Below are 23,125 nucleotides of genomic sequence, written 5' to 3'. Positions count from 1 at the left end.
TGTTTAAAAGCAATCGGAGATTTCTGTAAACTCCTGGAGACCTTAAGCTAATTACTTTAGTGGCAGCTGCAATCGTAGTTCGCCTCCCCCCCACCTCTGCCTAGCCAAAAAATGGGTTGTTTTTTTTTTAAAAAAAAGCCTACTGCTTGCTTGGAAGGCAGTTTACCATACTGTGGTTACTGAAACTGGAAACAGCCTGCAGCAGCGGCGAGAAAAATCTCTCAGTTCTGGCAGCCATCGGAGGAAATAGTAAATCAAATTTTCGTTCATTTCACGACCCATTAATGAGTTTGATTTTAAAATGTTGTAATATTGAGTCTGATTCATTTGACGATTATGAGCCTAATGGGCAGGCTCTGTTAGGCTCCTCCTACCTTGGGGACTACCTGTATTGGGCAGGGGGCGTGGCTGAGGTGGAAAGGCAGGGCTTGCTTTGGGCGGGCTGCTAGCAGCTTGCTGAGGGTTGTAGCAATGCAAGAAGTGACCGTGTCCTGCTCTTGTCTTTTCATCAGCCGAGGCTCTCAGGGGAAATGGCCGCTGCCTAGCATCTTGGGAAGAGACTCTCCGAACTGGGTCGAAACTGGTCAAGAAGAGGCAGGTTTGCAAACGAGATTGCGCGTCTTTTTAAGGCTGCAACATTACCGAGGCTCATGAGCTCCAGAGAGGAGTGCCCAATGGTGGCGCTGGCAAATGCCGGAGGAAGTCACGCTGTCTTCGCTGCCACCATCAGCTCTGCAGCCTGAGACCAAAGAAGGGCTCCCTTCCCTCCCGCCCAGTTTCCAAGTAGGCAGGATCTTGCAGACATACCCGTCAGCCGAGGAAAACAGGTCTGGAGGCAATGGCAGCATCCACGTGAAAGCCCATCGTAGGGAGGAGAGTCGAAGGCCGAGAGAGACGCCACTGCAAAGCCCCGTCGGCATGAGCAACAGGAGCGAAGGAGAAATTATTAGCTTCTCCGTGCCAAGCATGATTGGCGGGGGTTGCCCGCTGCTGTACGAAGACGGGCTCAATAGGAGAGCTCCTGCAGCAAGTGAGGAAATGGTCCACGGGTTCTCGGCCAGCCCGGGTGCCCCACCGGCCGGCACTTTTTGGAATGAGGATAGTAGCACCTCCTGTCTGGCCACAGACACAACAAATCGAGCCAAAAGCGGTGTGGGTGGTGGTAGCAGCCGGCAGACCACAGTGTCGTACGTGATCAATGAGGCAAGTCCAGGGTTGCTGCAGGCGGCGGAGAGCGGGGCCCTGCAGAGCCTGAAGGAAGCGTCCGAGGCAGTTGGCGCCGACCTGCAAACTCTGCACTTCGGCAAGCTCGACTTTGGGGAGACATCCGTGCTCGACCGCTTCTACAACGCGGGTGAGTCGCTGGTTTCTCACGGGGTGTAGGACCTAATGGTTTGTGCCGATGGCCCAGTGGCCATAAGCTCATTTAGACGCAAAGGGAGCTTAGGAAACTGGGTTTGCCAGGTTGCACACCGCCGGCTTGGCAACCGAATAGCTCAGGGACAAATGCTCTTCTCTCTCGGGTCTTCCAAATGTTTCCAACGTATGTCACGGTTAGGTATTGGTCATTATTCTGAGTCTGTACATAATAACGTCATAGAAGGTCTTGAGCGCCTCCAGAAGGTATCCTTAAATATTCTGAGTCAATTTCTGTTTTTGACACAAAAGTGTAAAAAGGTCCGTGGCAACAGACCTTGGTTTGCTGCTGCCTATTTATTCAACTCATCTCAGAGCAATACCTGTATTTGACACATGCATTTTTTTAATGCAGAACTAAAAGACCAATGACCAGAAGTAATATATAAAAGTGGTCGGGCTTTCTGATGGGTTCTCTTACAAATAGCTTCCTTCCACTTGAACAAGTATGTATGTATGTGTGTATATATATATATATATATATATATATGTATGTATGTATGTATGTATGTATGTATATATATATATATATATATATATATATGTATATATATATATATATATATATATATATATATATATATATATATATATATATATGTATATATATATATATATATATATATATATATATATATATATATATATATATATATATATATATATATATATATATATATATATATATATATATATATATATATCTAGGGACGCGGTGGCTCAGTGGGTTAGGACGCTGAGCTTGTCGATCAGAAGGTCGGCAGTTTGGCGGTTCAAATCCCGAGTGCCGCGTAACAGAGTGAGCGCCTGTTACCCGTCCCAGCTTCTGCCAACCTAGCAGTTCGAAAGCACGTAAAAATGCAAGTAGAAAAATAGGGACCACTACGGTGGGAAGGTAACAGCGTTCCGTGCGCCTTTGGCGTCTAGTCATGCCGGCCACATGACCACGGAGACGTCCTCGGACAAGCGCTGGCTCTTCGGCTTTGAAACGGAGATGAGCACCGGCCCCTAGAGTCGGAAACGACTAGCACGCATGTGCGGGGGAACCTTTACCTTTACCTTATATATATATATATATATATATATATATATATATATATATATATATATATATATATATATATATATATATATATATATATAAGCCCATTTGTGAAAACTGCTATTAAATAAAGTGAAAGCAAGAGAGAATCCTTTTTCTTCTATCTCACAATAGCCAGCTTCCAAAGCTTCAACCTAAATGTCATCTGTAGGCGTAGGAATACATTCATTTTAAAACAGACATTGTGTTAGTTATTGAAGAGATTTCCTTTAAATGCAGTACAGGTAGTCCTCGACTTACAGTCACAGTTGAGCCCAATTGTGTTGCTAAGGGGAAAAAAATGGTTAATTTTACGACTTTTCTTGCCACATTTCTTAAGTGAATCGCCGCAGTTGTTAAGTTAGTAACGCGGTTGTTAAGTGAGTTTGGCTTCCCCATTGACTTTGCTTGTCAGAAGATTGCAAAAGATGATCACATGACCCCGGGACACTGCAACGGTCATAACTCTGAACCAGTGGCCAAGCATCCAAATCTAAATCACATGATCATGGGAATGCTGCAAGTCCTAAGTGTGGAAATTGGTCTTTTTTCAGTGCCGTTGTAACTTCGTACGCTCACTAAAGGAACTGTTGTAAGTAGAGGTCTACCTGTACATGCATTAAAGATGACCAGGTGATGGATTTGTTAGCGTATGTAAAATAAAATTAGAAGCTTAAATTAAATATCTAGTCAATGTCGCTATTTAATTCTTTAACCTTCAGCTTTTATTCCTATCCGGGTCCTTATGGTTATGTTTCTAATGAAGGAGCTGCATTCTCCAGCCTCATACAAGGACCTACTGTCTTCATTGCCCTAGTCAAGCTGGACCTCTGCTCTTGAAACTGTGCTTAAGTTTGATCGAAGTCCTGAGGCAGGCAGAATGTGACATACTTCCTGCTTTCCTCGTGGCTTATAAGGAAGCTCATGCTAGTCCTCAGGCAAGCTGAAATTTGTCTTTCAGCGTCTGTGAAAGGTGGAATAAGGACTCTTGTTCTGTCATGTTTTGAATTCTCCCCCCCCTCTGTTTTCGTGGTTTGAATATGGGAATCGGCCAATTCCAGTGGCAGCTGGTTCAGGACAGTAAACAAAGGCAAAATAGGTCATTTGTTGATAGGTGTCTGGACAGGAAATCTCTGGGTATAACTTATTCTGTGCAGGATTTTGCTAGAAGCCATAAAGCTGTTTTTTTCTCTTCAGAATTAATGTATCCATCTCAGTTATCCTAGATCAGGGGTAGGCAACCTTGGCTCTTTTATGACTCATGGACTTCAACTCCCAGAATTCCTGAGCCAGCCAAGCTGGCTCAGGAATTCTGAGAGTTGAAGTCCATGAGTCATAAAAGAGCCAAGGTTGCCTACCCCTGTCCTAGATGCTGTTTTCCCTTTGGCCTTATTCATGTATCTCTTGTAATACATGGGCTGGACATATCCAGCTTAGGTTTTATTTGTGATGTGATCCTGCCTAGTGGCTGTTTCACCACATACCTGGCTTGAAACCTTCTGGCCTGGGCTCATGATTGAAACTGCATCAGTCTTACTTGTGAATCTTTCTAATCTGTGAGGATTGAGGAGTTGGAAGTGTTGTGTGATGGTGATTCTACATCTTCATGGAAGGGTAGGTCCAGACAGTGATCATTCGGTGGGACAGGTCTGGCCTTCGGGAACTCTTATCATGTGATATAGAGCCCGTAGCCCGGAGGTTGTTAGTGTTTGTATATACCTAGAGAAAGAAGCTTAGGCTCAAGGCAAGGAAGGTCAAGTGGTTATTCACTCCAAGGTCCTTTGATTCCGAAAATATGTCATCTTGGAATTTTAATAAGGTTATGTCCTCCCATGGAGAATAGTCTTCCTGTCTGAAGATCCTCCTGGACTCACAGCAAAAAGCAAATGTTCTGTGGTCAGTCAGGAGGGCCTTTGGCCAGCTCCAGCTGATACGCCAGTTGCGATCTTATTTAGAAGTGGAGCAGTTATGCTGTAATGATCTTCCTCATGGATTACTGCAGTTTGCTTTGCCCGAGGCTGCTCTTGAAAACCACCTGGAAGCTTCAGGCGGTGCAAAATGCAACAGCTTGTACGCTCAAGACACAGTCATGCTATTACAGTGAAATGCCACTGTTGTGGGAGCTGCATTAGGTACCTGGGTATTTTTCCAAATCAGTTCAAGGTGCTGATGGTAGGAGATTGCCTGTTCCAAATAGATTCTGCCACCCTATCTGAGTGAATGGAAAATGATTGTTGAATGTTCCCATCTACTAAACGTTGTGAGGGCTCCAAACTCCTCACTCCCATCACATTCTGGAAGCTTGTAAAAGCGCGGCTGTTCCACACGTGGCCTTTTTGACAGGACCGGTGTAAAATTGCTAGTGCCAGATGTGTAATTGTTAGTATAAAACAATATAATCTTTTAGGTTTTATTGTAGTTTTGTATTGTTTACATTGGCTATTTCAGCATTGCTCTTTGTACGCTGTTACCGCCTTTCAAGAGAAGCAGCATGGACATTTCACAAATAAACTTTTAAAAATATGTTGAATATAGGTTGGCTTCTGCCAGGATATGCTTAATTGCTTCAATCCCCTCAGACCTGTTCAGGCCCACTGTAACTGTAGGTTCATTGTACCACAGTCATTGTGCTCTGAGCCTGTGTATGTACACCCAGATGTGCTAAACAGGAAAGTAATAGTATCTGTTTCTGTCCTACAACAGTCTTGCTTATGCAGACAAAGAAAGAATGGTGGATAATAAGATCTTACAATTGCTCAGCCTTTTGAATGCTGGCTTACTGGCATAGAGTAAATATGCTAAGGCATGTTGCCTTTCCTCCACAATTAGAGAATTGCTAAATGAACCCAGGAATCTCTCATTACAGTTCTTTTACATTATATCCCAGTCCAGAATGTTATATTAAGGCAAACCCTTAAGCTTCCAAACAAACTGTGGCTTAGATTTCCATTTTTACAGGAACCACAAGCTAAGAATTGCAGTCCAAATTCCATGGTAAAAATGTTATAGTCAGAAGCTGTCTGATTTGTTCAATACCTCCTGGTCAATTGAGACAGATTGGACAGATTTCCTGTCCTCATCAGCCACCCTTCAGAAAATTCTGGCTTGTTGGGATGTATAAACCAGCAAAGAGTGACAATCGTGGTATCCAACTTGGCTTCTTCTGATAGGGTGGACAGAGCTGGCAAGACAAATATCTTCCCTGCCTGTAGGTCCTTGTATCCTCAGATCTTTTTTAGAATACTAGGAAACCCTTCAGAACAGAATGGGAAGGATTTTAAAGAGTCCTATTGTATTAGTCAGAGTCCATTTACGTGACACTCAATTGACTCCTTGTTAATATTTCTCTCCCAAATAAAAGCTCATGTTCCAAATGACCTCTAGTCTGTCAGAGTCATTTCTAGAGTAAATATTATTTAATTTTAAATGATTATCCAACAAACTTTTCATTTTTTTCTTCATCGTATTTCACTATTGTGTTATTCCTCCTCCCCCCTTCTCTCCCCCCCCCCATTGCTTGCAGGAAAATTGTGTTGTGTGCTTGTTTTGTGAATTTATAATTTAACTATTTAACAGATATTTTAATATTACTTGAGTGTTTTAATTTTCCTTATTTCATGTGAAATGCTGAGAGCTGCAGGACATAAAGGCAGTAAATAAACATTTAAATGAATGTTACAGTGACGAAAAGTGACATTCTGGGGGCCAGGTTGGAGACAATTGTTCTGCCCAGTTTTGATGGTTATCTTTATTATGATGGGTGGGGCAGTGACAAAAAAAAAGCCTTCAGTAGTTTAAATGTTTCAGTAATCTTATTCTTTGGTACAAAAAAGGCTGATTTTTTTTCCCTGATGACTGCAGCAACAATCCCAGATTTTTCCTTGATGCAGATTTGGATTCCCGTACTCAGATTGCATAGTTTGATACCGTGGAGTGTCGTGTTCATATCAATGTTGTGAAAAAGCACTACTCTTTAGATTCATTGCATCTTATATTTATGTAAAAATAAGAACTATTTTGGCATTTATTTATTATATAACCAAGGATTACAATTTATTTGATCAGATGTCTGGAAGAAATAGGCTGGGATCTACTAAAACCTAGGCAACAGTAACCTTAGTTTTTTAAAGATTCTTGCTGCAAAAGATTAACACGATCAAACCTTTTACATATTGACTTAGCAGATAAAATAAATTATGAACCAAAATTAGAGAGCCAGTTTAGTCTAGTGGTTAAGGCACCAGATTAGAAAGTGGGAAACTGTGAATTTTAGTCCCACCTTAGCCATGGAAGCCAGCTAAGAGATCTCCAGCCAGCCACTCTCTCTCAGCCGAATTCACCTCACAGAATTGTTGTTGTTGTGGAGAAAATAGGAGGAAGATGTGTTATGAATATGTTCATAACGTATTTGAGTTATTTGTAGAAAATTATAAAGATGGGACAATAACTAAAAAATACATAAAATCTTATTTGAATATTATACATTAAAATTCTGCGCTATTATGTTATTGATGTATTAGCTTCTCCTAGTCCACTTGCAGCACTGTTGTGGACCACAGGCTGAGAAGTGCTGGGCTACAGGCAGTTGTTGCTTAACAACCCTAATTGATACTGAAATTCTGGTCACTTAGTGAAGTGACCGTTAGGTGAAACAATCATGTGACTGCAACAGTTCAGTTCATCCTGGTTGCATTCATTAGGAGAGGACTGCAACACCGTTGGCAACAACATCATGCTTCTCCTGACCTACCTCCTCTCCAGTTAGGCCTGGTGAGCTCCCTTTGGCTCTGCCGCCATGCTACACGCTTGGCTCAACTTTAATGCTCCATTCACTTGTTTCCCTCATCTCTGCCTTTTTGGCTGCCTGTACTTTGTCACCGGACACGGTGGCTCAGTGGGTTAGGATGCTGAGCTTGTCGATCAGATGTTGGCAGTTTGGCGGGTCAAATCCTGAGTGCCGCGTAACAGAGTGAGCGCCTGTTACTCATCCCAGCTTCTGTCAACCTAGCAGTTCGAAAGCACGTAAAAATGCAAGTAGAAAAATAGGGACCACTACGGTGGGAAGGTAACAGCGTTCCGTGCGCCTTTGGCGTCTAGTCATGCCGGCCATATGACCATGGAGATGTCCTCGGACAAGCGCTGGCTCTTTGGCTTTGAAACGGAGATGAACACCGGCCCCTAGAGTTGGAAACGACTAGCACGCATGTGCGGGGGAACCTTTACCTTACCTTACTTTGTCACCATCTGCATCTACTGCCCCAGCTGGGCAGTCTTTTTTTCTCCTGCCATTGGCAGGGAGGACCAGGCCAAGGCAGCTGCTAGCCCTCTGAGATGCCTTTGCAACACACCTGTCAGCAGGGGGTGGGGGTGGCAGGGGCCAGCCGAATGTGGACTGTGCAAAGCAGTGCGAGGAGAAAGATTGCAAAGATCAGTGGTGTGTGTGTGTGTGTGTGTGTGTCCCTGCAGAGTGCAGGATGGCAGGTGTGGTGGATTGCAGAAGGACAAAGATAGATGGGGGAACTGAAGCATATATTGTCTTTGTAAATGTGGGAAGGCTGCCAAGTGCCCAAGTTTTGATTATGTGACCAAGGGAGAGCTGGGACAGCCGTAACTTCAAGGACTGGTTGCAACTACTGTGCGTCCAACGCCGTTGTAACTTCAAAGCCACCGAGAATCAGGGCAGATGAACGGCATGATAATTGAATAATTTAATAAATGAAATCAATAAAAATCAATGATAGTTAAACAAAGGTCACCTAAAGGATTGTAACCTACCTACATATTGATAAAATTGTTCATTATTTCAGGTACCTCTCTTCTAGTGTTGGGCAAGAGGCACAACAAAATACACCAATAGGAAATATCTACTTGCATTAAAAATGGACAGTGAAGGCATTAATATTCTGGGTTTTTTTTAAAAAAATCTGAATTTGAGTAAAATTTATTTTATAAAAATAATTTCTGGATAGCCATAGCGTTATGGTGGCTAAAGCAGGAGTTCTCAAACTCTGCAGTACCGTGACCTTCTGTAATGAAAAATGAATGGATGGCTCCTTGAAGGAATGGGCCATGGCAAGAAATAAATGCAACATGGGATGACCAGGATGACACTTTTTGATATAGGTTATAATAAAGAGAATCTTACAAGTCTCCCTATGTGTATCTTTCCCTTCCACTTACTCCACAGGAAGTTGGGGGATGGGGCTAGTCTGAGACTTTCTATAAAACTTACTTTCTGGGCAAGAAGTTTCTTCTGCAACCGTTGGTTTTTTTTGTTTTTTTTATTAAAAAGTTTTATCATACATTTTATCTTTAACAAACCCCCCTACCCCTCCCCTATCCCTCCCTCCTTACCCCTCCCCCCCTCCCCCCCCCCGACTTCCCAGAGCTAAGTACAAGGTATAAAAAACAGAAAAAAAAGAATCATAAACAACCACATGCTAACAACCGTAAACTCTAAAATCTATCACTCTCTAGCTCATATAGAATAACTACAAACACTATTAATATAAAATCTTCATTTCAAAAAAAAAAAAAAGATTTAGGCAATCTAGCATGACTTGGGACGCGCTTAAAAGCTCCAGCCTTTCCATCTGTACATCCAAAACACCATTCCAATCCCCCATAAAAATAACAGATTTATAATCCAACTGGGTAAGCTTTGTATAAAGTAAACTAAAAAAGTCAGCTTGTTGTTGATTAGGAGCATATAATCCAACTAAAAGCGTCTTTTTGCCTTCTAGCAGCAGCTCTATCATAACGTATCTTCCATGCTTATCTGCTTCAATTAAGTCTGCTGTTAAAGCACTTTTAACATAAACAACCACTCCATTTTTCTTATTCATTGCAGAAGCAACAAATCGCGTACCCAACCTTGAGTTCAGTAAATACTTTTGATCCACAACCCTAATATACGTTTCTTGCAAACATATAACATCTATCTTGAATTGTTTTAAATATTGAAAAACTTTCTTCCTCTTCTGTGGTGAATTTAGTCCATTAACGTTCCAAGTTAAAAATTTAGTTGTCATGCATATCATCCCAAAGCTCTTAAAGCGCTGCTCTGATAGGACTATCTTTTTTAGGCCGTGCTCCTCCCACTGCTTGGCTATAAGTACGTTGTGAAAGTTCCATAGGCATCTGCTGATCTTGTTCTTTTATTTTTTATTTTTTAATCGTTTTAAAGCAGCACGCGTCACCCTCTGCTCTCTAAGATCATCCAAAGAAGTTGTAGCTTGATCTCCTCCAGCACCGTTCTCCTCTGTCTGTCCATCTTCAACCTCTTGATGTTCTCCTTCTCCAGATCTCTTTGCAGCTTCCAAAAGTAATAATGGGGTTGCTTTTAAAACGTTATTATAAAAATCACGCGCCTGCATCACAGTAACCAAACGGTACCTTTTACCTTCATGCATCACCATCAACCCAACTGGGATCTCCCATCTGAACCTTATATCTCGTTGTTTGAGCTCTTGCACAAGAAATGTAAAATCCTTCCTTCTCCTTAAAATCTTTGGAGGAATTTCTTTTAGAACCAAAACTTCTTGATCAGCAATCACAACTTTAGAATCATAGGCAGCTTGTATAACTTCATCTCTAATTTCGCTCTTTACAAAATAAACCACCACATCTCTAGGCAGCTTTCTCTGTCTAGCAATCCATGAATTCACACGAAACACTTTATCCATGCCTCCCTTTATTTCAGATGCTGGCTGATTCAATACCACTTCCAGAGCCTCAGAAATAAGCTGCTTTAGATCTTCCTTAATATTCTCTTTTAAGCCTCTGATTCTAACAGCAAACTGCATCTGGTAATATTGAGCAAGACTCAATTCTCTGTCCATTTTGTCTCTTAAATCTTCATTCTCCAATACTTTTGCTTCTAATATGGCATTCTTTTGAGTCAAATCTTCCACTTTTTCATCCTCACATTCAGCCACTTTATACACTGAAGACAAAATGTCTGCCTTCATCACACTGAACTTCTGTTCCATCCTCTCTTCCATTCTCTCCTCCAATTTCTCCAATTTCTCCTCCATCCGTGCAAATTTATCACCCATTGATTCCAGAATTACCTGAGCATGTTTTTCAAGAGCATCTTGTAGATCCTTCGGTGTCAATACATCAGGAGGATGCAACGCCTGCAATGATGATTGTTGCACCGGAGAAGTTCCAGCACTCCGAAGAGTTTTTGAGGGAGGTTTAGCCGCCATCTTTTACTTCCACTTGTGACGCACTTTCACTTTAAGTTTAAAAAAGTCCATCAAGCTCGAGAGTAAAATATAATCCTCTTCATCCTTTCCTCTTGTACCGCTCTGCCTGCTCCTTTTATTCCATAGTCCTTCCTTCAGGCAGGGGTGGTCGCAAACGCCTGGCTCTGCTCCAAAAAATCCGGAGCAGAGACGCTGGCCAGCTGGGAGCGACCCAGGCTACGGGGGAGTTCGATCCTTCAGCCGCCCGAGCAACAAGCTCAGGCGGCCCCGGAGAACTCAACCCCTACCTGGGGCCTCACCCCCTCCTCTTCTCCCGATGAGGGGGCTTCAAATTCACCCGAACAGCTGATCGGCGCTGTTTCGGGTGAAAATTACTCAGCTGAGCCACGGGCAGCCCGGGAAGGCTGTCTCCGGCGCCGCGCAGCCACCGGAAGTATATCTGCAACCGTTGGTTTTTTTAACAGCCTCTCGATTTCTTCTCAAATGCCACCTTCCTGGCTACCTACAGGAGTTGACTTACAAGTACAGTTACCACTAAGACCAGACTTTGAAGCTGAAGCATTTTAAGGCTGACAGTGTGACTTCAGGGGACACCTGGGATCAAACCATCATTTGAGAAAGAAGCAGATGAGTGGACGGGGTGGAAGCAAGGGACGAGGTCAGGATCAACATGGACAGGCAACATTATTGTTACGATTGGTCACACAGTCAGCCAGATTTTTAGGCAGGATATGGCACTTTTGTCAATTTTTCCAAAGGACCTGAGTTATGCAGATGTTGCTTGATGGTGTTAAAAGGTAGCATTGCAGGAGGTGAGCTATATCTAGTAAAGCTATCTTTTGCAATTGACTGGTGACGCTTTTGTCAGTGCCCGTGGTGTTCAAGTGGTGGTCCAAATGTTTTGGGATTGTACCCAAGGTGCCTATTACTGTTGGTACTGTCTTTGCTTTTTTTTACTAGAGTTTTTCTACTACTATGTGCAGGTCTTTCCAATTTGTGATTTTCTCCCGGTCTTTCTCTAGTTCCAGGTACTACCAGACTTTTTTGTCTTTCTTATCAACAATTGTTAAGTGTGGAGTCTTACGTGGTAGGGGCTTGGCTGTTTGAATTCTGAAGTCCCAGAGCACTGTAGCTTTTTGATAATCTATTACTTTGTATATTTTGTGGGCCTACCAGTTCTTGCTTCCGGGCAAATAGTATTTCTTGCAGATATTCCAGTGCACTTTTGTGATGCCGTTGTTTGCAATCGGTTTTTGCAATCTTCTTGCGGCAGTGCACTGTGTCTTCAGCTTCTTTGAGGCTTCTTTGCAGAGACTGTCCTTTGCTGCTGCCTCAGTTTTGAATTTAGGTGCATTTGTTCTTAAGGCTTAGGCAGCCAGAATTAGCCCCTGTGTCGTCTTCTTATTATTAAACATCTTTAGTTAAAACAAGTGCTGTCTAAGTCAGGGGTAGGCAACCTTGGCTCTTTTATGACACGTGGACTTCAACTCCCAGAATTCCTGACCCAGCATGGCTGTCTCGGGATTTCTGGGAGTTGAAGTCCACAAGTCATAAAAGAGCCAAGATTGCCTACCCCTGGTCTAAGTGGAAGAAAAGATCTGGTGACCTGTTAAAGTGCAGGCAGTAAGGAGAAAGAAAAGAGGAAGTTCAGCAGGAGATCTGCCAGGACAATACTAGGAAAGAGGAGTCTTGGCATCTCCTGTTCTCTGGGATGCCAATGTGTTTCTATCTATCTATCTGTCTGTCTGTCTGTCTGTCTATCTATCTATCTATCTAATGATATGATATGGTATGATATAATAATATAATATAATATAATATAATATAATATAATATAATATAATATAATATAATATAATATAATATAATATAATATAATATAATAAGGCAGGGGTGTCAAAGTGCCAGCCCACGGGCTGGTTGCATCATACGGAGACCGCGCCCACCCCAACTCCGGCAATGCAAAAAAATGTTGTGATACGTCACGACACGTCACGTGATGTGGCAAGTTTGACACCTATGATATAAGGTGTCAGCAGACTGAGAAAGCCTAGGTTCACGTTTACTCTCAGCCACAAAAGCTCATTGGATGACTGGGAGCCAATTGCTTCTTCCACTCTGCATACCCCACTGGGTTGCTGTTGTTCTCGAGATGAAATGTATAAACTGCTTTGAACTTCAGGATTGTGGCCATTTCTTTGCCTACTCAAGGTTGTATTCAGGAGATTGAGTCCTTCTCAGGTAGTCATAAAAATGTCGGGTTGTATTTTGGGGCTGTGAGTGGCACATTGGTTAGAAGGCAGTATTGCTGGCAAACTCTGCCCACAGCCTGGAGTTTGATCCTGACCTGCTCAAAGTTGACTCAGCCTTCCATCCTTCTGAGGTTGCTAAAATGAGGACCCAGATTGTTGGGGGCAACATGCTGATTCTGTAAACCGCTTAGAGAGGGCTGTAAAGTGCTGTAAAGTGGTATACAGCATAAGTCTAAGTGCTATTGCTATTCCTGTGAGTACATCTTGAACCTGTTTTGGTCACTTAAAAAGTGGTTATGGAGAGTTACAAGGCACCCTTTTGCCATAATATAAAAAGGTACAGTTATTGCACACTGTTCTCAGGATGTTTTACTTTTATCGTTTTTCTTCTGGAGAGATGGGCACACTTCCAGGTAGAACACAGGGCATTGCTTCCTAATAGTATTTCTGGAGTATACCCTGCAATTATTTTGGATATAAACGTTATGCTACAGATTACCATTTTGTTTTGTAGAATGCCACCCATTTTATTACAAAACTCAGGAGAAAAATTAAAAGCAAGGGAACATGGCGATCTGTATCATTTTGGCAGCCATAGCCATAACTTTAAGAAACAAAATATAGAATCATATTGCAATGTTGTTGGCTTTCTTAAATCCTGCTGTAGCACTTACTGAAAAGTATAAAAGAGAAATTCCAAACTTCTCTGTCAATACTTATAAAGTTCTTTTTCTGACTCAGAATCACCAGGCTCTGTGTTTTAAACAGTAAACCAATATTTTCTTAAAGTGTTGTTGTTTTGGTTCTAAAAATAATTCTCTGACTTCAGATGCTAGTTTCTGACTCAGAGATTGATGCCTGATGCATAAACCTTTATTTTAACAGATGTATCATTTCCCTCTTAGAGTATACCACTTGCCTGCAAAGATGCATTTATTTTATGAATTTATTTATTTTATATTCTCAAAATTTTCAAAATAGTTTTATAATTACATGAAAAGAAGATTAGCAGATGGCAGTGAAGTCCTGGAAGGAACTGAATTTTATTCTTATTTCCTTAATAATTCAAGGGAATAGAAAATAATTACATACTAACTTACAAAAAAGGATCCTAATTCATAATAAGTCTTACATTGTGCAATGATTTTTTTAATAAATAGTCCGTACATCATTATGCATAACTTGTTTTAGAGAGCTTTGTGGCAACTCAGCAAATTGGAGGACTTACAGGGTTTGTTTTGTACTAAATGTTTCTGAAAGGGAATAAAAAATGAAAATATCACTTCACATAGACAGAGTTGAACTCTTCCACTGATTGTAGTCCTCATCTTTGCCCATTGAAGAAGACCATAAATTGTTATGACTTATGGTGGGATATTCAGAAGCATTCTGATAACTGTTTTGGCCCATCCTGGATATTTTAGATTGTTGCAAATTACAGGGAGGCAAGTAGAAAATACTTTGGATTGCCAACCCTACAATACAATCAGAAAAGGTAAGGATTGGAGACATTTGGTGGGGGAAAAACGAGAGACCAAAGTACAAGTTCCTGCTGGAAGAAAGCAAGGAAATCTTATTAGGAGGTAAAAGGGATTCTAATGCCTTTAAGTGAAAATCACATGCTGATATTTATTTGGAGAACACATCTACCACCAGTCATGGTGTGTTGGTTATTTTGTTCAAGAAATAAGTGGCTACGTTCATTTCTGGTTTGCAGGAAAGGATGCAACTACATACACAGCTTTTGTTGTACTAACCCAGAAATCCTACAGGTATCATCATTCTCCTTTTCTAGCTTTCAAGAGTTAGAGGTTAAGAAAGATGCTCTTGAAAGATAGAGCAATAGAAACAAGAGTTACCAGTTATTTGCTACTTCTTAGCAAGAGTGATAAGGGACGCTTGCACATGCATCTCTGTCTTCCTTTCTCCGACTGGGGCTCTGGAGTTTACTATCTCTGAAGAAACTGCATTAAAGTTGTTCATTTATCATTCACTTTTTAAATCCATTTCTCTTAACCACGAAGCAGCAGATTTTGCTACAGTTTTGCATTCTTTTCCAAGTATAGTATGTTTTGTATTGATAGACATAACATGGTTGAACTGCAGAAATCCAGACAACCCCTAGATCAGGGGTAGGCAGCCTTGGCTCTTTTATGACTCGTGGACTTCAACTCCCAGAATTCCTGAGCCTGCTGGCTCAGGAATTTTGGGAGTTGAAGTCCACGAGTCATAAAAGAGCCAAGGTTGCCTACCCCTGCCCTAGATGGTGGCAAAAAGATATAATTGTTGGCTTTTGCTTGCAGCCGTCTATGGCCATCTGGATTTTTGCAGCTAAGAACCAGTAGGCCAAATTATTATAATGCAACAAAACCATTTCCATCCATTATGCAGCCTTGTAATTCCCTGCAATAAAGAATGGGTTATGTTTAGTGGGTTAGGACGCTGAGCTTGTCGATCAGAAGGTCAGCAGTTTGGCGGGTCGAATCCCGAGTGCCGCGTAACAGAGTGAGCGCCTGTTACTCGTCCCAGCTTCTGCCAACCTAGCAGTTCGAAAGCACGTAAAAATGCAAGTAGAAAAATAGGGACCACTACGGTGGGAAGGTAACAGCGTTCCGTGCACCTTTGGCGTCTAGTTCTGCCAGCCAAATGACCACGGAGTCATCCTCGGACAAGCATTGGCTCTTCGGCTTTGAAACGGAGATGAGCACCGGCCCCTAGAGTCGGAAACGACTAGCACGGATGTGCGGGGGAACCTTTACTTTTACCTTTTTATGTTCATTTTGTGCATACTTGCTTTTATACAGATAGAAAGACTGTGTGTACCAAGATATAGGGTGGAAGAAGTCAAAATTTCTTTCTAAATTCCAGGGATTCTTTGCTGAGAGTTCCTTGCTTACCTCAGGAAATGCTGTCCCGCCCCCTCTTTTTTTCTGTTGTTAAAGCAGATGGTGGCTTCTAAAACACATTGGTTTCATATTAATAGCTGACTAAATTATTTCCATGCCCAACTGTTGTACGTCCTACAGCATCTGCCATTTATAGTCATAAAATGCCGTGCCAGCCTTCTAGCTGTTACCAGTTACTGAAATGAATGTTTGGAAATACAAATGGATGTATGCTTTCCCTGAAAGACAGTTTGTGCTGTCTCCCTTCCCCTCCCCAAACAGCTACCACACTTCTTGCCTTGGATTTGCTAAAGTTTCTTCCAATGTCCTTTTGTTTCTTTTCCAGAGAACTGTTTGCCTGGGGGTTTGTTCCTAAACTGATAAAAAATGATCTCTTCTTATGCTTGGAGTCATCATGCTTCATTACTACCATAATAAACTGTGATCACTGAGTCATTGGCAGAAAGACTGTCTTTGTTTAATGGAGGCTATTCCACAAGGCTGTCGTGGTCGCCAGCCTGCTACGTTGCAATGTACTGGTTTTGAAGATCCTGGAATATTAAAAATACACAGTGATCACATGCCCACACTAAAACGTTCAGGCCAAAAAAAAAGAATTAAATGGTCTGTTCAATTAGCTGATAAAATCTCTGCAGTATTTCATTCAAACCGTCTTGCAAGATACTCAACTTCAAATTGATTAATGCCGATCCAACTTCTCCAGTTATCCTGAGCCACTATCAGCAGACAGTTGACTATTTAAAATCAGAACTAAGGCAGGGCCCCTCTACATTAAATTCAACTCACTGACAAAATAGCCGCTGGTATGATACAGAATGTAGGACAGCATGTTCTATGGTTAGGGATTTGGCAAGGAGAGCAAAAGATAGTTGTGCCTCATGGGTAATAATGGAACTGCTTAAGAAGAAAAGGGAGTAAGAAGTAAGAAGAGACTGGACAGCCATTTGCCTGAAATGGTATAGGGTTTCCTGCCTGAGCAGGGGGTTGGACTAGATGACCTCCAAGGTCCCTTCCAACTTATATTATTATTATTATTATTATTATTATTATTATTATTATTATTATTATTATTATTAGTAGTAGTAGTAGTAGTAGTAGTAGTAGTAGTAGTAGTATAATACCCTTCTCCTAAAACATAATAAGGCATTATACCAAATGACTACTTGGCAATCTCTCCTGGCTGACACAACATTATTCTGGAAACTGGTAAATGCCAATTTGGGCAAAGATAAGAATATCTTAGAGGCTAGAATGTCCAAAAAGGAATGGGGAAACCATTATACTAGATTATACTAGATCTTTGTTTAATTGGCATCAGAAAAGGGCATGATAAAAATAAAAGTTTTGATTTTTTCCCCTCTACAATAGGACTCAATTGGCTTCCTCTCTCTTCCTATTCTCCAAACATATCCTGTCATGATTGTTTATTTCTCTTTTGGAAGGAAATTACTGAAATTAACCCTTGGTTTGCTTTGCAGGGAAACTGACTGATATACTGTATTAAAAGGCAGATAGATATTTGTTATGGCTGGTTAAATTATACGTAGCTAAAGTAAAGTATAGTTAAAAGTTCCATTAACTCAAGTTACTAAGTGATATTCATACTTAGGGGAATAATATGCCATATGAACTAGCTTGTGCGTGCTAATTTTACTGCATATTTACTGAATTTCTAAATTATTGGAACCTGATTATACTTTGGATCTGTTTGTGTTGGTGAAATGTGATGGAAACAACATTACTTCTACCTGCACGACAATAGCAATTGTATACATTATTAAACTCAGTATTTGGGCTTGTTATATTGTAATAAGGTATGCAGATTTTTCAGGCTATATATGTACATGAGTTACATGGTTGTGTTGTAAATTTTACAAAGCCGTAGTGATATGTTATACTTGATGTAGAATGTTATTTCCAACATGAATTGGTGCTCTAGTAAAAAAAACCCTGTAAAGATTAAAAAAAATATACTCAAAATCAGTAGGGATTTCTGTGCCGTTTAGAGTTCTAGTAAGCTTGTTTTGTGTCACTGGCATGGTTCTTTTGTATGAAAAAATGGAAGAATCCTACATTTGTACCATAGGATAGATAGGCAATAGCTCTATCAATGTGTAATAGGCAAGGATCAATGATGACTCCTGTTGACTGCCTGGACAAGTCGCTGTGGTTTTCTTGGCAAGGTTTTTCCAAAATGCCTTTGCCCATTGCCGCCTTCTTAGGGCAGACAGAAGACTAGAAGTCATACTCTTCCAGTTTCTAGCCTGAGGCCTTAGCTGTTATATTAAGCTATCTCTCTTTAAATATTTAGAAACCTCCATTTAGATAAACCTTTCAGGAAACCAGACAACAAAACTAAAAAAAAATCAGAAAGAACAATGCAAAAGAACGCTATAAAAATAGTTGAAACCTGACAGCAGTGTATAAGGTATGAGTCCTAAATCAGTTATAGGCCAAGCTGAACAAGTAAGGCTTTGGAGCTCACTTAAAAAATCTTGGGAAGGTTGGACATCAATAAGAACAAAATTCCAGAAGCAAGGAGGCCTAATTTAAAAGTTCCCATTCATTTTGTTTGCCAATGTTTCAGCAGATCCACAAGTAGAATCTCCACTGATCTCAGAATGCAGGTATATTGATATGATAAGACATTGAGTAATCTGAAATAGCTTTCTCACAATACAGGGTGGGGGGGGGAGTTTTTGAAACTACCATTTGCACCAAAAGCAGATTTTTGAAAAACTTGATTTTAATAGAGATGAATATCTATTGAAAGTGGCCTCTATATCCCCCCCTTTAGGGTTTTAAAGGTTTTCACTAAACCAGTGAATAGGATAGCAAAAACCTCTTACTGGTACTCCTTCCTTAGTGACCGCAATTGGGACTGGCAACACAGTCGCTAAATGAAAAGAAAAAAAAAGTCACATGATTGTAAGTTACGATTTTACTTCTACCTCCCATATTGCACAGCATTAACTCAGCTTGTTGCAAGCAAAAATGCATTCCAGTTGTGAAGTATGTGGACGGTGATGTAATAAGGATGCTGCGTCAGTCATAAATGCACACAAATGGTTGGAAAGCAAATGAATTGTGATCACATGACTGTGGGACGCTGCGATGCTCATTAAGTGTAAGGATTATGTTTTGGCACCATCATAATAACTTCAAACAGTTGCTTCATGAGGCAGTTGGTAAGGAAAAATTACCTGTAAGTGTAAATTGACTACTGAGTAGAACTTCTCCCCGTTTGGCAAAGAGGATAAGAAGGCTTGCGTTTAAAGGAACTCTATGGCTTGTTTGTCTTCTGTGGAGTAGAATTTCTACATATCCGTTTTACTGTATTTCCAGAGGTTTACCAGCCACAAGTGCAGTGGTATTCTGGGTTAAAAGTAATCATGCCAGTTGATGGTTTCCACATCTTTTAAGACGTATGGACATGCTGGCTGAAGAATTCAGGGAGTTGGAAGTCCACACATCTTAAAATTGATGAGGTTGAGAAACACCTCTTTAAATTGCAGTCCTGCCAACGTTAAGAATGTCTAGGCATTCGGTGAGACCGATTTTGGAACCAATTCATACTGGATAGACTTGCTTGCACAGTCCCATTGATTTCAGTTGAATTATGCCTTACTTTGCTAGACGTCGTCCGTTGAATCTGTGTTGTAACCAAAGATTAAAGTGATTGTCGAATAAATATGAGTAGATCTCTTGTATGCCAATTTTTGCCCTTGTATATTTTGTTTCGTTTATTTTATAAAGGCATTTTTCTCCTGCTCTTCAGCTTTCCAGAATAATAAAAATCTAGCAGCTCTTGTCCTTAGGTTTGCAGGTAGAAAAGTGATGATACAGAGAAAATAAGGAACGGGGAGGGTAAAGGAAAACAAGACAGTACAGGGATAAAAATTTTAATGTTTTATGGTTCGTATGGGTGGCCAGTTGTGATTGAAAGGGGCTGCCTGCTGGGAGGTCCAGATGACATCACTTCCACAGCTTGTAAACTTGTTGCTTTTCAAATATCATAGGACATTTGACCCCACTGATTTCTGAGGGAGGAGAAGGGATTTCCCAATGCAGCTGGTGGCAGTGGTAGCATAAGGCAATGATCTAAACCTTGAGGCTGATGAGGTGGCAACTAGCATGTTCCCAAGTCAGAGAAAGCTATTATGTAAACATTTCCAAACCACCAAGGGCCACCAAGTAATCCATCATCTATTATTGTGTTTGAGCTGTAGTCTTGTTTGCAGTAAGTATTTTAATTCAGTCCTCTCGTGTCTGGGAATCTTTTTTTTTTTTGGCCAGGCTGAGGCACTAAAAATTAAATGTCTGTGGTTTCGTGCCATCCCATTTTGCGTAGCCTCAGTGTGCGATATTTGCGCCATCATCTGCACTAAGGTTGAGCCTCTGGCCTTTCATGACGAGTAGAGGCATAGGCCACCAATTCCCCCTTAATCACTTGTTAACATTTCTTGCTTTCTTCATAGAAGTACACAGTAAATACCCCTGAAGTCCTTGGAAGTGGAATCCCTTAACCACGTTGGATAGAGCACTGGAAATCCTTGCAAAACTGTCTTGGCACGTATTAGAAATAGCATGGCAAAAAACATCTATGGGCCTGATGTGATGTGATAGGAATCTTGCTCATGTTAATGTTAGTCAACCAAGATTCCAGCGGGGTGAGAGAATGATAGGAGTTCTATTAAGGAATTGTGCTGTGAAAACGGAAATGAGTTTCTTACGAAAGACACCCATGACTTCTTAGGAAGCTAATTTGGACTCATGCGTTGGTCAGTCAGCTGAAAAAAAAAACCTGGATGCATACAGGAAGCACATAAATCATGCAAGCTTATGCATTAAAAGACTCTGAGGAATGCTGGCTTACACGACAGAGACTAATAAAACATTTGAACATTCTTGAAATAGATGTTGCTTGTATCATAATTCCTGTAAAAAGGAGAATAGTAACTGGATCTAGAAAACCTATTTTCACATTATATATACACAGAAAGCCATCCTACGTATAAATTTATGCCCACGTCTCCCCGGTGATGGGGAAATAAGTATGCATCATATTCATACTGTTTTTTGTTTTGTCAATGTAATATTTACTAATCATTTCACCTGAAAACCTGACTAATTCTGGGGAAAACCAAGGTATTATTCAACTTATCTACTTGTTGAATCCAGCCCTTGATTTGGATTTGAGCAGATAAGAAACTGCAAGACATCACATGAAGAATGTTAGGGATGCGTTTTTAAATTGGTTGCTCCTGGAGTAAGCCAAATAGCTCTTGAGGGAGCTAATTTGGGAGAACTGGAATATGGTTTCAGTATTCCTGCTGAATTACTAAAGCACCTTCTGTTCTGTCTTCGTGATATAAGCAAGACCAGTCCTCCTATAGTACATCTCTTAACTCCTCACTAGTGCAAGGAGAGGCCATCCCCTTGATCTATTCAGAGCCCCTGTTTGGGAGCGTAATGCAAAAACGTGGGGGGGGATAGGAAACCAGACTGCTATACCTCTTTACATATCAAATTAGGACTTGATGCAGGGAAAACAAATCTTTTGCAAAGCAGTCTTAGAGGGGGATCTAAGCAAGGACACTTGTTGATAGTAGCAGACTATCAGTTCATTTAAAAATACCAGCTTTGTATTTATTCTGATATTTGAAATAAACCTGTTTTCTTTCTTTTTTTTAAAGGCATAAAGGTAAAAATAAGAGTTTCCTAGGATTCTTGTCTTCCATGTACTCTTTGAGCAGAGAGCCAGATTAAAGAGACCAAATTATTGCTGTTACAACCTGCAACTACCAGCCACTGCCAGTAAAAAAAAAATGAAAGCAAACCTGTTTATCGTGTTTGTTTAATCTAATTTTGCAGAGAACAGCCTTCATGCAAAGTGTGAACAATCTTGTTCAAATGAGTCACATCCGCTTTCAGTTGTGGATTTATAAGTGCAATTTAATCTAACTTAATTACTAGTTGGATATTATGAGGCTTGCAACATATACCTGAATGTTTTTCTCCAAATAATTTTACACACATGCGTTTCCTGCATAGAATATATATTTTACATCTTTTTTTGCTGAGTGTTGTACAGAATGTGAACTGTGAATTGAAGCCACTGGCTAAATCTAGCTTCTTGGGTGACAGCCACTGTGCTGTTTTCCTGATTGCTGATATATGCACCGGTTGAACTTAAATGTAGCATTGATGGCAAAATGATTTAGCAATAGGCTTTAAAAAGGGGGAAAAAATCTTTATAGGGGATGGGGCCTTGACATGCCTTCATCCATTCACTTGCTAAAGGGGCCCTGTGATAAAGTTGAACAAGTAAGGGCAGGCTACTTCTCATCTGTTCTGTAATTCAGTAGCAATTTTTTTTTTTTGCCAGGAGGTAGGGAAGTAGATAAATCGATTTAATAATTAAAAGATTTTTTGGCGGGGTGAACAATTGCAAAGAAATTGGATGAGGTTCCATTTTAAAACAAAAAGCAATGAAAGGATCAATACACCTGCTATTTTATTGCTCAAGAATTTTGTTTGGGCAAACTAATCTTAACCCTGGCTGATTGCAAAGGTGAGTTAAAGAAAAAGGAGGAGAAAAGGAAAAGAGGAGACTGTAATTAATACTTGCCTCTTTTCTCTCACTTTTTTCTTTCAGGTGTGTAGAGGCCCATGGTTAATCACGCCAATGGCATGATCCCTTGTTTTGTTTGATTCTAGGACAGGGGTGTCAAACTCAATTTCATTGAGGGCTGCATCAGCATTGCGGTTGCCCTCAGGGGGCCGGGTGGGTGTGGCCAGGGTGGGCATTGCCTACTGGGTGGGCGTAGCTAGAGTGCGTATGGCCTACTGGGCGGGCATGGCCAGCTCTACATCATTGGCATGAAGGGTGCCTATGGGGGCCTGGGCAGGAGTGGGACAGATCTGAGGGTCTCTGGCAGAAGGAGGGTCTCTGGGCCAGGGCCAAGGCAGCGGGGGCCGTTCCCTCACTGTTTCCAGGGTGGCTTCGTGGGCCACATGAAACCACTTCGCGGGCCGAATCCGGCCCCTGGGCCTTGTGTTTGACATGTCTGTTCTAGGACATGTCATATTCTAACATACTTCCAGATAATAAAGGAGTTTAATTGATATCCCTCCACTTTTTTGTAGTTAGTTTGACATGTTGGAGGACTGGGGTCTGTAGTTTATGAGTGCTGGCATAAAATCTAGGAATGAAGTGCAAGAATTGGGCAAATCAAAAACAAAAATAGATCCCTTTGA

At 41.0% G+C, this 23,125-nt stretch overlaps 1 protein-coding gene across 1 annotated transcript in view; it reads left to right on the top strand.

Moving 5' to 3' along the window:
* The window catches only part of MAP3K5 (mitogen-activated protein kinase kinase kinase 5), a 123,333-nt gene that overhangs the window by 623 nt on the left and 99,585 nt on the right, over positions 1 to 23,125 (top strand). Inside the window, exon 2 of the mRNA XM_081312650.1 lies at positions 513 to 1,354. Within this exon, the coding sequence (XP_081168776.1) occupies positions 691 to 1,354 (664 nt within the window). The 5' untranslated portion in view covers positions 513 to 690. The remainder of the gene's footprint in view (positions 1 to 512; positions 1,355 to 23,125) is intronic.

This window comes from Vipera berus, assembly GCF_964194415.1.
Source record: "Vipera berus genome assembly, chromosome: 1".
In the NCBI taxonomy this organism is placed as follows: domain Eukaryota; kingdom Metazoa; phylum Chordata; class Lepidosauria; order Squamata; family Viperidae; genus Vipera; species Vipera berus.
This window is presented reverse-complemented; position numbering and strand designations above follow the sequence as displayed.